Source organism: Natrix helvetica (assembly GCF_964273705.1).
Source record: "Natrix helvetica genome assembly, chromosome: 16".
NCBI lineage: Eukaryota > Metazoa > Chordata > Lepidosauria > Squamata > Natricidae > Natrix > Natrix helvetica.
In genome coordinates, this window is record NC_138563.1 from 4730414 (window position 1) to 4746813 (window position 16400).

The window sequence follows — 16400 nt, forward strand, 5'->3', positions numbered from 1 at the left end:
ATATAGAATTGAATAGAATAAGAATAGAACAGAACAGAATATAGAATAGAATGTAAAATATAGAATAGAATAGGAATAGAATAAGAATAAATAGATTAGATCAGAACAGAATAGAATGTAAAATATAGAATAGAATAGAATAAGAATAAATAGATTAGATCAGAATATAGAATAAAATGTAAAATATAGAATACATCAGAACATAGAATAGAATGTAAAATATAGAATAGAATAGAATAAGAATAGAACAGATCAGAACATAGAATAGAATTTAAAATATAGAATAGAATGTTATTTTATTATTGTGTAAAATAATAGAATAGAATAGAATGAGACTTTGGATGTCTTCCGTTCTATATCCGTTTATCCCACCACAAAGGGTCCCACCTGCCCCAATGTTTAGTCAAAATCCCCTTTTTGGAATATGCAAATTGCTTCTTAAAGGCCTTTTAATATCTAACAAAACCATCACACAATGTCCTAACCAGGTCAAAGGCCCACTGCATCCCAATTTTCCCCAACATCCTGAGTTGTCTGGGTGGTTAGCAGGATGGCATGAGGGCAACAGCCTTTCTTAACACATTCCATCCGCACATACTTCACAGATACAGGTAGTCCTCGACTTACAACAGTTCATTTAGCGACCGTTCAAAGTTACAGCGCCACTAAAAAAAAGAGAGAGAGACTTGTGACCCATTTTCACACTTAGGACCACTGTAGCATTCCCACCCGGTCACCGGATCACAATTCAGAAGGTTGCCGACCGACTCCTCATATTTATGATGGTTGAAGAGTCCCCGGGGTCAACGTAAATCCCTTTCGCGACCTTCCGACAAGCCAAGTCGATGGGGGGAGCCAGACTCACTTAACAACGGTGTTTACTAACTGAACAACTGCCGCGGCCGACTTAACAACGGGGGCAAGAAAACGGGGCGAAACTCACGTCACAAATGTCTCACTTAGCAACAGATCATTTGGGAGGGGGCTCTGTGGCAGTTGTAAGTCGAGGACTACCTGTACTCCATCTCTGAATTTGGGACGTGCTTCCTGAATAACCACCAAAGGCTAATAAAACAAGACTTGCTACTTTGAGAGAGACAGTACAACTTTTCCCCTAAGAGCTACAGGATAATACATTTAAAAAATGTCTCTGCCCTAGCACAAATGCTTTTATCAATGAATAAAAGATGACATCCATTATCTCTGGGAAAACCATGAGCCATCAAGTACCGTATTTTTCGGAGTATAAGACGCAGCAAGGTTTTGAAGAGGCAAATTAAAAAAAAAAAGGTTTTGCACTCTACAGACCTCCCAAAAATGACCCGTTTTTCACGAAAACAGGTGCATTTTTTCGTCAAGAAAAAGGGCATGCATAGCATTTAGGAGGCTTGTAGAATGCTCCTGGGGGGTGGGGGCCGAAAACGAGCCAAAAACGGCTGTAAGATGGGACCAACGTAGCTTGTTTCCAGATGTTCCTGCAACACGGCTTTTCTTTCTCTCCAGCTCTTCCGGAAACCAAGTTAGAGAAACAGAAGCTTAACAGAGCCACCGAGTTGGAAGGGACCTTGGAGGTCTTCTAGTCCAACCCCTTGCTCAAGCAGGAAACCCTATATACCGTATTTTTCAGAGTATAAGACGCACCTTTTCCCCCTCAGAAAAGAGGCTGAAAATTTGGGTGCGTCTTATACACTGACTACATCATATACAATACAATATACAATACAATAGCAGAGTTGGAAGGGACCTTGGAGGTCTTCTAGTCCAACCCCCTGCCTAGGCAGGAAACAAATGGCTATCCAACATCTTCGAGATTTCCAGTGTTGGGGCATTCACAACTTCTGGAGGCAATTTCTGTTCCACTGATTAATTGTTCTAACTGTCAGGAAGTTTCTCCTCACTTCTAAGTTGCTTCTCTCCTTGATTAGTTTCCACCCATTGCTTCTTGTTCTACCCTCAGGTGCCTTGGAGAATAGTTTGACTCCCTCTTCTTTGGGGCAACCCCTGAGATATTGGAACACTGCTACCATGTCTCCCCTAGTCCTTCTTTCTCTTAAGCTAATATTACAATCAATATATATATATATATATATATATATATATATATATATATATATATATATATATATATATATATATATATATATATATATATATATATATATATATATATATATATATATATATATATATATATATATATATATATATATATATATATATAGCCTCCGAAGCCCCGCCCCCTTCACCAAAATGGCTGTGCATAGCCTTTAGGAAGCTTCCGGAGTGTTCCTGGGGGCTGGGAAAGGCAGAAATTAGCAAAGAACTGGCCGTTTTTTGCTCAATTTCCCCCCCCCCCAGCCCCCAGGAGCACTCTACAAGCCTCCTAAAGACTATTCATGCCCTTTTAAAAAAAAAAATGGGCCCGTTTTTGCGAAAACCCTTAGGGTCTGCAGAGTGCAAAAACTTTTTTTTTTTTAAATTTGCCTCTTCAAAACCTTGGTGTATCTTTATACTCCGAAAAATATGGTAAGTGATAGCACTTAGCAATAGCAACAGCACTTAAGACTTATGTAGGGCTTTAACGGTGCTTTTACAGCCCTCTCTAAGCGGTTTACAGGGTCGGCCTCTTGCCCCCAACAATCTGGGTCCTCATTATACCGACCTCGGAAAGACGGAAGGCTGAGTCAACCTGGAGCCTGGCGGGATTTGAGCGGCCAAATTGCCGGCAGCCGGCAGTCAGCAGAAGTCGCCCTGCAGTACTGCGCTCTTAACCACTGCGCCACCGTAGCTCTTACAATCACAACTGAGGCCACAATTTATGTTACTAAGTGAGAAACTTGTTAAGTGGAGTTCTGTCCCATTTTAACGACTTTTCTCGCCGCGTTTCTTCAGTGAATCGCTCCGGTCGTTAGCGACTCAGTTGTTGGGACATGTCAACCGTCATAAATGCAAGTCGGTTGCGGCAAAAAAAGCCGTAGAATGGGGCAAAACTCACTGAACCGAATTTCTATTCTATTCTATTCCTCTAGTTCAATTCAATTCCACTATATTCTATTCTATTCTATTCTTTCTCTTTGCAGAGGTTGGTCAAACGTCACTATTTTGCTAACATGCACTGTGCATAATCTACCCTGAAACAAACTCTTCAGGCTTGTTGCTGTTGTTGCTTGTACAAGTTTAAAGAAAAAAAAGGATTATTTTATGGCAAGGCAGCTAACGTTGGAATAAATGAAGAGGTAAATAAACCAAAGTTTAAAAGATCACTTAAAAAAGAGAGAGAGAGAGAGAGAACAAAGCCACAGGTCTTAAGTCAGTGAAATACACCAGGGGTTACACCCACAGCAAGCGCAACGCCAAAATGGCTGGAAAAAGCCGGCCCGTTTCATTGCAAAGCAAAAGGCTGGGACATGTCGCTCAGCCGCAGCTGCGAGAACACGGGGCGGAAATTGTGTTAGTGCGATTAGCGTTAATGTCATTTCTTGCCTGTGGGCTCATCCAAGCAAAGGGGAACAGTGAAACCGAGAAGGGGTCAGCGATGGTCAGGGACCACTGACTGATCTCCCTGGCCACTTACAGGTCGCCCTCGATTTACGACCACAATCGAGGCCGACATTTCCGCGGCTTAAGCGAGACGTGCGTTAAAATGGATTCTGCCCCGTTTTCTCGTGAATCCCAGCGGTCGTTAACTTAGTAACGCGGCTGGTTGAGTGGGTCTGGCTTCCTCGCTGACTCCGCTTGCCAGTGTCTCCGGGACGCTGCGACCGTCATAAATCTGAGTCAGTTGCCAAGCCTCCAAACTTTTGATTGCGTGACCCTGGGGATGCTGCTATGTGAAAAGCAGCCTTAAGTGATGGTTGTTAAGTGGCTTCTTCACTGACTTGGCTTGTCAAGGTCATAAAAGGGGGACCATGCGACCCCGGGGACACTGCAACCGTCATAAAGGTGAGTCGGTTGTCAAGCATCCAAATGCAAATCATGTGACCACGGGGGGAATGCGGCGATGGTCATTAAGTGTGAAAAATCATGGCATTAAGTCCCTTTGTTCAGTGCCGTCGTAACTTCGAGCGGTCACTACAACGCAAACTGTTGTAAGTCGAGGACTGCTTGTGTGTGTGCTTGTTAAAGGCCTGAGATTGCATGCCGAATTATAGCACTATAAAATCTGTTTATTACACTATAAATTCCTCTCCAACTCCATTTCGTGACTCACAAAATGGAAAAGGCCAGGCAACTCCTTCCAGAGTTGCTAAAAACACTTGCTGTCCTCCATTTAACAACCGTTCGAAGTTACGACGGCACTGATAAACATGAACTTAGGACCATTTTGCCACACTTACAACCGCCGTGCGAAATCCCCGCGGACGCGTGATCAAAATTTGAATGCTTTTGGCAACCGACTCATATTTAAGACGGTCTCGGGTCGGTGGCAGTGTCCTGGGGGGGTCAGGTAACTGGTCCACTGGCCAGTTACAGGTCGTCCTCGGCTTACGACCACAATCAAGGCCAACATTTCTCCTGCTAAGTGAGACATGCGTTAAGTGGAGTCTGCCACCCTTGTGAATCACTTAAGTTAGTAACACGGTTGTTAAGTGAACAACGCTGACTTTGCTTGTCAGTGACTCTGGGACACTGCGACCGAAACCAAGTCAGCGGGGAAACCAAATTCACTTAACAACCGGGTTACGAGCTGAACAATTGCAGCGATTCACTCCACAACGGCGGCCAGGAACAGTGCGTAAAATCGGGCAAAACTCCCTTGGCAAATGTCTCGCTTAGCAGCGGGAATTTCAGGCTCAAATCACGATGGCTGTTAAGTTGAGGACTGCCTAGTGTTTTTTACGAGGATTATCTTTATCCTGTTATGGCCGGTTTCCGGCTGGGAGGAGAAACGATTCCTTTTGTATCCGAAGTGTTTGGCTTTTCAAAGCCGCCACTCCTTTGGATGATGCCGAAAGGCGTCCTCCTTTTTTCGAACGGTGATTCAGACGAACTCCCCCCCCAAAAAAATAATAAAATAAATCACGTCTCTTAAGGAATGACCACTCCTTTCCCGCCCGCCTTCCACCTAAAAGATTACAAGCCAGCTTGAGTCTTTGAGCAGGAAACGTATCCGCGAGAAGCCCACGGATCTTCGGTTTCACCGTTTTGAAAAGCCCCGAGATCAGCTTACACCTGCGAGAACGGGCCGAGGCCTTGAGCCAAAGGTTTCCAACTTTTCCAACGGCGGAGGGCCTCGCGCCAGATCTGTTGGGGGTCCTCCCCATGGGCTACGGGGGCCTTGAGGTTCAGCAACATGGGGGACAGTCTTGTGGGTTTTAGGGCGTTTTAGGAGGTGCCAATCATGGGTTTGCGACGAGCGACGGGTTGCTTTTTAAAGCAGCCGCCTCTCTCAACGTTTCAAGGACTTTTTTGTTTTTGGAAAACTTTTTTTAAAAGGGTTTTGAAAAACCCCCTTTTTTGAGGGGGGTACCGGCGACACTTTAATGGCGTCTCTTTCTCGTAGTAAAGGGAAAAAACCGAGGCCCTCGTTACATATAATAAAGAGATCTTCCTTTCTGCCCACAAAGGGTGAATTTCGGTCTCTAATTCCACTGCTGAAAGATAATTCTTCCAAATTCTTTTTTTTAAATCTAATCTAATTGGGGATTTGCTCATAGAAAAACATCCATCCAGTGATTAGTTCACAAATTAATCCACGGGAATGCATTTTTTTAAATAAAAGAAAAAAATGCTCACATAGTCCTATGCTAAATTACCGAAAGGTGATTTTCATGAGAAACATTTCATTTTCACCAGAGAGCTCCGTTTAAAAAACCGAACAGATCTTGCCGTGGCCCCTTCCCGAATCACAATCCCCTGGAGGGGGACACAGGCTGTGGATCATATATAAAGTTCCTCAAATTAATAAGACTTTTTTATTTAGCCTCTTCCTCACTCTGTTCTCCTACTGCGGAAAAAGAGAAGGAACCAGAAGAAAAAGAGAAGTAACAAACTTTCCCAGGCTCAAAACTCCCCAAATCATTCCAGATTCCTCCTCTAACAAGTTTTAAAATCTTTTCAAGATTGTGGGGGGGGGGGGGGAATCTTTTAAATCCTCCAAAGAGAGCAAGGTTCGGAGATGGGATGAACGCCGGTGAGCTGGAGACCCCCCCACCCCAAGCCAACCAGGCTGAGCTATTTAAGAAACGAAACTCTTGATGGCAAGAATCGGCTCCAAAGATATGGAATTATATCAAATTTTAGAATTCTGAAACATATTTAGCAGCTACTATCAGCAGATTCGTATGAAAGCTTGAGACCCTACCCCAAATTCCAGAACAGGCACCCCAGAAGCCGCCCGCAAGCGTTGCGAATAACTTGAGACTTACTACTCCCATTGTCGCTCGGTATCCGTTTTCTCCGCTCATTAAAAACCGTCTGCCTCTGCCCTTCGCACGGCGGCCTCTCGGCCTGCCACTGCCTCTTTTACTCCGTGGCGCCCCGTTGCCAGCCGGGTGGGAAAGTTGGGGGGGGGGTGTCTGTCCCTCACTGATCCATGCAGGCCTTAGACCAAGACAAGTCAGATGCCAGATCCCTTCGGGCCTCGGTGTGTCCCCGACGACGACGGTGAAGCGAGGATCAAAAGGGGCTCAAAAGGCCAGGCTGCCCCGTGGGAACGGCCTCTGCCGACGCATGACGGCTTCTTCTTTGTGGGCTGCTGGCCCCCAAGCACCACCTTCCTTCCCAAGGAGCAAAGTACAACCGCAGCACAGCCCGGAGGGAGGAAGTGTTGGCCTTCCTTATCCAACCGGTGAGGAGTCTCCACCTCCGATACCTGAGCTGCGGCTCGACACCCTTTCGCAAGCGGGCGAATTACACCTGGGCTGCTTGTCAAGTCCGTGGGAGTTTTCCAATGGAGTTGGAGAGGAAGGAGGGAAGAAGTAGAGAAGCAATAGAAGGAGACAAACGAGAGCCGTCCTCGGTAAAGGTTAAAACAATCCTTCCCCTCCAAGCCTGCTAGAAAGAGGACCAAGCAGGACTCCCGGAGGAGAGGCGCATCCAGGAGAAACCGGACGGGCAACGGGTTCTTCCGCGCCCTGCAGGAGAAAGGGAAATGGAGGCCAAACCTGCTTTTCAGGGGGTGGGAGGAGAAAGATGGAACTTGGGAGGGTGTCGGGTTCTCCCCCACAGGAAGGAGCCTGCCCCACCCAGGCAAAACTGCAGGCAGGCAGGCCTTTGCAGAGTGTGGGACAGGAGGAAGGGGGGGGAAGAGAGAGAGAGGAACAATGACGTTACCCCATTGACCTGCCGTCAGGTGATCTGGAGCGCTGACGACTGACGGAGCCAGTCGCTTGGCTGCTGCTGAGCTCCGGCAGCAACCTGCTGAATGGGAGATTTGGGTTTGTTTTTTTGAGATAGCAGCCAAGTGGGAAGGAGGGGAGGAAGGGGGAGAAAGAGAGAGGGAGGAAGAGAAAGGGACAGAGAGGGAGGGAGAGAGGGAGGGGAAGAGAAAGAGAGAAGGAGGAGGAGAAAGGGACTGAAAGAGAGTGAGAGAGAGGGAGGAAAAGGGACAGAAAGAGTGAGAAAGGGAGAGAGAGGGAAAGGGAGAGAAAGGGACAGAGTGAGAGAGGGAAAGAGATAGAAAGAGAGTGAGAGAGAGAAAGGGAAAGAGAGAGAGAGAGAGAAAGAGAGAGGAGAGAGGGAGGGAGAGGCAGACTTTTACCGATAAAGGAGAATATTTGTAGCTAAGAGTTGAATTGTGGGGGGTCATTTGGGCTCTTGAGCTTGGCTATTTTTTGCAGATATTTCACTATCCAACTAGGTAACGTCATCAGTGCTAGTCGGAAATAGAGTTTGTGACGGTGGTGATGGAGGAGGAGGACTGTAGAGTCCTTGGCGCTCTTGAGCTTTGTGGTTTTCTTGCAGACATTTCACTATCCAACTAGGTAACGTCATCAGTGCCAGAAGGGAATGGGGTTTGCAGAGAGGAGGAGGAGGAGGAGGAGGAGCAAAAGAGGAAGAGGACTGTGGGTGTTCTCTGAGCTTGGTAGTTCTCTCACAAACTCACTTTACAAATGTTTCACGTAGCCACAAAAACTTTGGGCTCAATTGGGGTCGTAAGTCGAGGACTACCTGCAGTGATGTTTCGACAAGTTTATGAAATGCCAAGGAGCCCCAGAGAAGGAACAACAGAGAAGGAACAACATCCTTTCCTTAATCCACATCGCCTTCGTCTCCACGAAAAGGGGATACAGGCTGGCCAAGCTTTAAGTTGGTAAACGAATGGCCGTAAAACGAGGACTACCTGTACTTCCAATTTTTCTTCCTTTTAAAAAAGTTTTACTAGCCAATAACCCGGGGTTGTCTGGGTATTTATTTGTAGGGGGGAAAATGTCCAGACCAAACATAATTTCTAATATTGGATTTACCAGAGGGAGCCCCCTTGTGGAGTACTGTGAAGCCGTTACCATGGCAACTCCACCGCGCTGTACAGTAGAAGCCATTTTATGGCAGTACAGTAGAAGCCATTTCAAGGCAAAACAGGCTGTATTGTAACAGGACAACCCCCCACCCCGAGGGGCGTTGGGGATGTCTTACCCCCACAGTATTTTTCTCCAGAGAGTAAGTCATCTGTGTAGCAGGTTTGGTTGAAATTGCTCAAGGCGTTCCAGAGTTATGCTACATACATACATACATACATACATACATACATACATACATACATACATACATACATACTCATCCTTCTGGCTTCAGAGACTTCATTAAGCATTGCAACCACCTCTCCACGGGAACAAGAGACACAAAAAGGCAACACACACACACACACACACACACACACACACACACACACACACACTGCTTCCCGATCTTTCAGCCAAAGCTTCCTGTCCTGCAGCGAGTATCGCATTCGGCCAAGTCCTGGCGCTTGTTCAAAAATTCTCGCAGATGAACTAACTTGCTGTGGATCATCTCTTTCCATGGTGAAGAGGTTCCTGGAGACCCAAATCTGATGAATAATAAATATCTGGTATTCTGAAACACGGGTTTTTTTTTTTGGGGGGGGGGGAAGCGGGTGGCTTATGAGCATCTCACATATGTGGTGAAGCAGAAACGACCGTGGGTACCTACGGCGCATGAGTTTACAGGAGGTCTGTGGCAGGCTGAACTTTGCTTGTCAAGGGGAAATTCAGACTAATATAATGTAAAATATAAATATAAAGCCTTAGTAAGACCATGCCTGGAGTACTGCATCAATGTTTGGGTAAAACACACTGTAAAAAAGATTTATTTATTTATTTATATTTAATGCTTCTAGACCGCCCCCTCTCCCAAAAGGGACTCGGGGCGGTGTACAGTCCGTGCAGAATATAACAAAATACAATAAAAAGTTAAATATGTACAGTTGGCATGGAGGAGGTTAAAATGTAATTAAAAGAACTGTACAAAGCTAATATAAATATAAGTTTTAAACCCCTAAAATAGACACAATATTAAAAACAATACCCCTAAAAATAACCAGTTGATAAAACATTTGCCAGGAGGGACAGTTGTGATTATGCCAGGCCTGTTAATCGGAACAGGTGGGTCTTCAATTTTTGCCGGAAGGAGCGGAGGTCAGAAGTGGTTCTAATGTCGGGGGGGAGGTCATTCCAGAAGGTTGGGCCCATCACAGAGAAGGCCCTACTCCTTGGTGTCGCCCGTTGGCATTGCCTAGTGGACGGCACCAGGAGAAGTCCCTCCCTGTGTGAGCGAATTGGCCGCAGGGATGTATATGGGAGGATGCGATCCCGATGTTGAGACTCTAGAAAAAGTGCAGAGAAGAGCAACCAAGATGATGATGGGACTGGAAGCTAAAACCTACGATGAACAGTTGCAGGAACTGGGCATGGCTAGTCTAGGGAAGAGAATAACCAGGGGAGACAGGAGAGCATCATCCAATATTTGAGGGGCTCCCACAGAGAGGAGGAAGGGGGTCAAGCTATTCTCTAAAGCACCCAAAGGCCACACAAGGAACAATGGATGCGACTTGAGGTCCCATGGAAGCTTCTTAGAGGCGCATTCCTTCTTTAGAAGAAGCTCCTGTTTTGTTTGAAAAGGTCCATTTTTAGAATCATTATTTTCACGTGGTTTTCCACTCCCCCCCACTCTAAAGAAGTTCCCTGAAGGAAAATATTAGGATCGTCTTTCTACCTTCTGCAAATTCCATTTTTAAAATGCCCATCGTATGCCTTTGCTCTTTTCCAACGTTTGCATTCCCCGATTTGAAATATTTCTACCTGCCTTTTCAACCATTCAGATTCCCAGAGCAATGGACTGATGAATAATAATTTTTTTAAAAAAGGACAGACCTTATTCTGAAATCCAGAGAGACCTTGCATTAAAACAAAGGAAATCAACAAACTCAAGGCACCAAAGAAAGTGACCCAAACTGTATTATATATATATGTACGTAAAAATGAATATAAAGACTATGATGAACAGACATATGTTAAACAGCAATTATAAAAATGTATATCTAAGAATGAGTTTGAAAGGGAAAAATAAAATAAAAACTTTTTACTATGTAAGGCACCGACTTAAAGTCCCCAAATTCATAACTTTGACCGGGGTGGGGGATTGGTGACGGAAAGCATTACCGGCTATTTCCAGGCAGAAATGTTTAGTCCATCAGTCTCCCCCCCCTTTTGAAATTAATATCTCCAGCTACTTAAAAAGACAAAAATCAATCGGAAACAGAGACAATGAATAATTAAGGCGTTTCGTATTTAACCGGGATCAATAGAAAGTTAAAAATAAATAAATCAAGATTGCGATGGTAGCCACAATATTAAGACAAAAATATATATATATAAGGGGAAACGGAAAAAAAAAACCACTAAAAGCTTTAGCAAACCATTTCTGGAAAATTCAAAAGTTTGGAAGTCAAATCACCTTGCCTGCCCCAATGAGCACAGGTACATCATGTAAGTTGTAAGTTGACAATGGAAATAGCTGAGCTGTAGATATTTCTGTCTTTTACTATCAGTTAGAGAGGCAGTCCTCGACTTACGAACAACATTCGTTTAGCGACCATTCAAAGCTACAACGGCACTGAATAACAGTGACTTACAAAGCCAATCCTCGCGCTTACAACCACTGAAGTATGATTGCAGTCCACGGGATCAAAATCCAGGGACTTAGTAACCGGCGTGCAAATATGACAGTGTCCTGGAGCCACGTTTGCGACCTTCCTAGCTGGCTTCTAAGTCTAACGAGCAAAGGCAGGTTCGCATAATGACCGGATGATTCGCTTAACAACTGCTGAGAAACAAAATTGCAAAAATCAGGCACGGCTGATTTAACCATTGCCTTGTGTAGCAAGGGAGAATAACAGAATAGCAGAGTTGGAAGGGACCTTGGAGGTCTTCTAGTCCAACCTCCTGCTTGAGCAGGAAACCCTAGGTATTTCAGACGAATGGCTGCCCCAATCTGTTCTTGAAAACCTCCAGAGGGAAGGGGAGGAGGAAGGAAGGATAGTAGAATAACAATACAATGTTGGAAGGGTCTTCTAGTCCAACCCCCTCCCTCCCTCCTGTTCTATAATCACCTTTTCCTTCCTTCCCTCGCTTCTCATTTCCTTCCTTCCTTTCTCCCTCCCTTCTCTTTTCCTTCCTTCCCTCCCTCCCTCATTTCTTCCTCCCTCCCTTCCTTCTCTTTTCCTTCCTTCCTTCCTTCCTCCATCACTCCTCCTCCCTCCTTCCCTTAAAAGGAGGTTTTTAAGAAGAGATCGGACAACAACCCTTTGTCTGAAATGATGAGGGTCTCCTGCTTGCGCGGGGGGGGGGTTGGGCTAGAAGACCCCTGAGATCCCTCCAATTCTTTCCTTCTTAAATAATTACAAGGGGAAATCAGAACTCCCGTTTTGAGAACGCTATCCTTGGTGAGGTCCTGTTGAAGGAGGAGCAAACCGCAGTTATAAAGTTGATTTTCTTCTTCTTGCAATTTAAGTGTGTGGTTAGCTTCTTCGTATGGGGCACACATTCATTTGCATGAAAAAAAAAAGAGGGGATGCACCTGGGGTAAAAACAAAACTCACGTGTTTGGGAGTCTCCCTTCCACCTCTGAGAACACGTGAGAAGTTCTTACTTTTCTACTGAGAGACACCCCAAAAATTAAAGTAGGCATTGGGTACGCCTAGCCTAGTGGAAAGAAGGACCAGGGGGTGACATGATAGCAGAGTCCCCTATATTTGAGGGGCTGCGACAAAGAAGAGGGAGGGTGGCAAACTGCTTCCCCCCCCCAAAAAAAGACAAGAAGCAACGGATGGAAAATTAAGGAGAAAATTCCTAACAGCGGGAGCAATTAACCACTGGGACAAATTGCCTTCCGAAATTGTGGATGCCCCAATCCTGGAAGTTTTTAAAGAAAGGACTGGGCAGCCATTTATCAGAAATAGTATAGGATTCCTGCGAGGGCAGGGGGTTGGGCTAGATGACCTTCAAGGTCCCTTCCAACTCTGTTATTCTAAATTCTTCCTCCCTCCCTTCCATCCACTGATCAAGGGGAGATCTGAGCTACAACTAAGGAGACAATTTCCTGACGACGAGAACAATTAATCAGTGGAACGACTTGCCTCCAGAAGTTGTGAATGCTCCAACGCTGGGAGTTTTCAAGAAGAGATTGCACAATTTGTCTGGAAGGGTACATGGTCTTCTTCTCCTTGAGCAAGGGGCTGGGCTAGATGACCTCCAAGGTCCCTTCCAATTCCGTTATTCTAAATTCTTCCACCCACCCACCCACCCACCCTCCCTTCCTTCTTCCTTTCTATCTTCCTTCCCTCCCTCTATTGATCAAGGAGAGAAGCAACCTAGAACCAAGGAGAAATTTCCTGGCAGTGAGAACAATTAACCTCCAGAAGGAACGGCTTGTCTTCAGAAGTTGTGAGTGCCCCAACATCGGAGGTTTTAAGAAGAGATTGTCCTGAATGGTATAAGGAGGCTGTCCTGCTGGAGCAGAGGGTTGGATTAGAAGACCTCCAAGGTCCCTTCCAACTCTAGTATTCTGCAATAGTCCACAAACACTTGCCCCTTCCTTAAGGTCTGTGGTTTGTTTTCCGGCACAGAAACAAAGGGGAAGGAGAAAAAGACCAACCGACCCCTATTGGTGGCATTATTCTAGCCGGACCATTTTTGGAGCGCCGAGCTTCGAACTGGCTGGGAAGGTCTAATTTTGTGGCAGTGACCCGACATATGTCTGGCTCCACCGCTGAGCTACGGCTGCAGACAGCTGGATATCGTTCTTGTCCCTAGCACTCAGTTGCACTTATTGTTCTAAAAGTCAATAATCTGCATTTGTGTGTATTTGCTCCCTGCGCCGAACACTCCCTCCCGATGCTATATTGTTCTCATTGCCTAGGAGTGCCTGTGCTTACTGGTTTCTGGATTGTGTCACACGACAGCTTTCTCGCCCGTGCTTTAATTTCGGAGTTAGAACCGGCGGAGTCCACGCAGTAAGCGGTAAACAGTGGCTTGCCGACAACTGTGGCTTTGCTGCACAGAAACAAACCACGTTTTGGCTTGGTTGTGAACCATCTTTCTTCTTATCCTGCTTATGTACTCGTTCACTGACCGTCGCATAGCTTTTCACGCAAGGGGAAGGAAGCGCAGGAGAACGTGAAAATCAAAACATAGCCAGTTAGAGAGAATTCAAGCACCGTGATTGAAGTTGACTCCGGGCATGCGAGTGGTCCTCGACTTATGACCACAATCGAGCCCAAACTAAGCGTGACGGTTGTTAAGTGACTTTTGTCCCATTTTACGATCTTGATTGGCCCAGTTGTTCAGTGAGTCGCTGCGGTTGTTAAGCGAATTTGTCTTCCCCCCCCTTGACTTTGCTCGTCCTAAGGATTGCAAAAGGACTTCAGGACACTGCAACCGTCATAAATGTGAAGCAGTTGCCAAGCGCCTGAATTTTGATCGTGTGACCTTGGGGATGATGCAACGGTTGTTAAGTGTGAAAAATGGACATAAATCACATTTTTCCCCCTCCGATGCCTTTGTAACTTTGAATGATCATTAAACTATTCCTCATTTATTTTTGAGGTTGTATCCCTATTTGGGAAGCTACTGGAGCCGAATTCCTTATTCCGAGTGCTTTTCCCATTAAAAAAAAAAGTTAAATTCTTTCCCCGTTCCTGTTCCAAACACACTTCCTCGTATCGTACATTGATATGGTGCATCTCGAGGGCAGTACATAAAAGTCACTGCTCCATTTCACATTCCATCGCGACAGAGAAATGCAGAACTCATGCATTCAATAAATATCAGCAAAAGCACAAAAACGGACTGTAAGACTTTCTTTTTCTTGGGAAAGACCTAGATTATTTCCTCACCTAATTTTATTCCTCTCTCCCCCCCCCTCCTCTCTCTGTAACTAAAGTTTGACTGAGGGATGCTATTTTCAGACCCACACACCTCTATCTATCTATCATCTATCTATCTATCTATCTATCTATCTATCTATCTATCTATCATCTATCTATCTATCTATCTATCTATCCATCTATCCATCTATCCATCTATCCATCTATCCATCTATCATCTATCTATCTATCTATCTATCTATCTATCTATCTATCTATCTATCTATCTATCTATCATCTATCTCCCTACCTACCCTGTCTGTCTACCTACCTACCTACCCTCTGTCTGTATGCCTGCCTATCTATCATCTATCTACCTACCTACCTATCTTGTCTACCTACCTACCCTCTGCCTGCCTATCATCTATCTATCATCTATCTATCTATCATCTATCTATCTATCATCTATCAATCTATCTATCTATCTATCTATCTATCTATCTATCTATCTATCTATCATCTACCTACCTACCTATCCTGTCTACCTACCTACCTACCCATCCTCTGCCTGCCTGCCTGCCTGCCTGCCTGCCTGCCTGCCTGCCTGCCTGCCTGCCTGCCTGCCTGCCTATCTATCTATCTATCTATCTATCTATCTATCTATCTATCTATCTATCATCTATCTACCTATCTACCTATCTATCCTGTCTACCTACCGACCTACCGACCCTCTGCCTGCCTGCCTGCCTATCTATCCCCTGTCTGTGTTCCTCCAAACATCACAGTAACTTGGAAGGAGAGAATCCAGAAAGCGAAAAAGACGATAATAATAATAATAATGTTTACTTTTCACTAATATAGGTTTTACTTATAAATGTGGCCATACCAGACGACAGCCGAGTAGTTCAAAAACAAAAGGAACTGGAAAAACCTGTAAAGTTTCAGGATTTAACAGCTGAAAAACAGAAGCTGTGGAATAAACTAACCAGAGTTAACTCAGGAATTAATTATTTGAGTTCTTACAACCCTGCTTATATTGTGTGGGGGTGGGGTGGGAGGATATATTTGAGGGTATTTTTTAGGTAGCCCTCAACTTAAAACCACTCATTTAGCTCCCAATTCCGGTCATCAGCCGAGGATTACCCGTTGGCTTGGGCTAAAAGCTCAAACATCAGAGAAAGTTCCACCTAAGCTGGACTAGAATTGGCATTACAAGGGGTACAGCTAGAGTGGTGGTCTTAAGTAGAGATACAAACCAGATATTCACAGGATAGGAAACATGGAAGGCACTGCCAAAGAATACACAATATTAGACAAGCTCTTGATAACGAGGCAGAAGATAGGTTGATTAAAGTGTTGTACAGATGATATCTGCTTGAATATAAACTTGAGGAAGAACATGTTAAGGAAACTACTGTTGCCTGGGTGAAAAAACTTGGTTACAGTTTGGAATTGGCTAAATGGGAAAGACTTTGGACACTCAATTGGAAATTAACAATGGCCAGGGCCTCTAAGGAAAATCTGAGCAAGATGTTTTATAGATGGCACCTTCCCCCAGCACGGCTCTCTAAAATGCTTAAAAATTTGCCTCCAAATTGTTGGAAATGCCAAAACAAAAAAAGACCACCAGGCCCCTTTTTTCCCATATGTGGTAGACATGCAACGATGCAAAAAAGATATTGGAGGATGCTACAATTATGGCTGGAGCAAATGGTGGGAGATCAAATTCTGTTTAAACCAGAAACGTTCCTCCTAGGTATAATACCAGAGGGGTATAAGAAGGATGTGCTTTATTTAGTTATCCATGTATTGACAGCGGCGCAAATAACCTACGCGCGGTATTGGGAAAAAGAAAGGATCCCATCAGTTAGACATAATTAGAAAAATCTTGGCGTTGCGCGGAAGCAGATAGGCTCACTCTCGAATTAAAAAAATAAAGGGGAGTCGGAATGTTATGAAGTTTGGAACAGATTTTATTATTGGTATAAGACGAGGTGACAAGACCAGAACAAATTGTAAATAATGGGATTGCATAGAAGGATAGATAATGTACTAAGCAGACTGACAGTTAACGGAT

At 44.7% G+C, this 16400-nt stretch overlaps 1 protein-coding gene across 9 annotated transcripts in view; it reads right to left on the bottom strand.

Annotated features, from left to right (window-relative positions):
- Window positions 1-16400, bottom strand: part of MARK2 (microtubule affinity regulating kinase 2) — a 77859-nt gene that overhangs the window by 36662 nt on the left and 24797 nt on the right. For 2 of the 9 annotated variants that reach the window (XM_081968161.1, XM_081968154.1), the window contains exon 1: window positions 6369-7252. The exons of 1 other annotated variant lie outside the window; for it this stretch is intronic. In XM_081968161.1, the coding sequence (XP_081824287.1) occupies window positions 6369-6407 (39 nt within the window). In that variant the 5' untranslated portion in view covers window positions 6408-7252. Of the gene's footprint in view, window positions 1-6368; window positions 7255-16400 lie in introns of those variants that run through there. 6 more of the 9 variants (XM_081968157.1, XM_081968158.1, XM_081968159.1 and 3 more) reach the window with 6 other exon arrangements.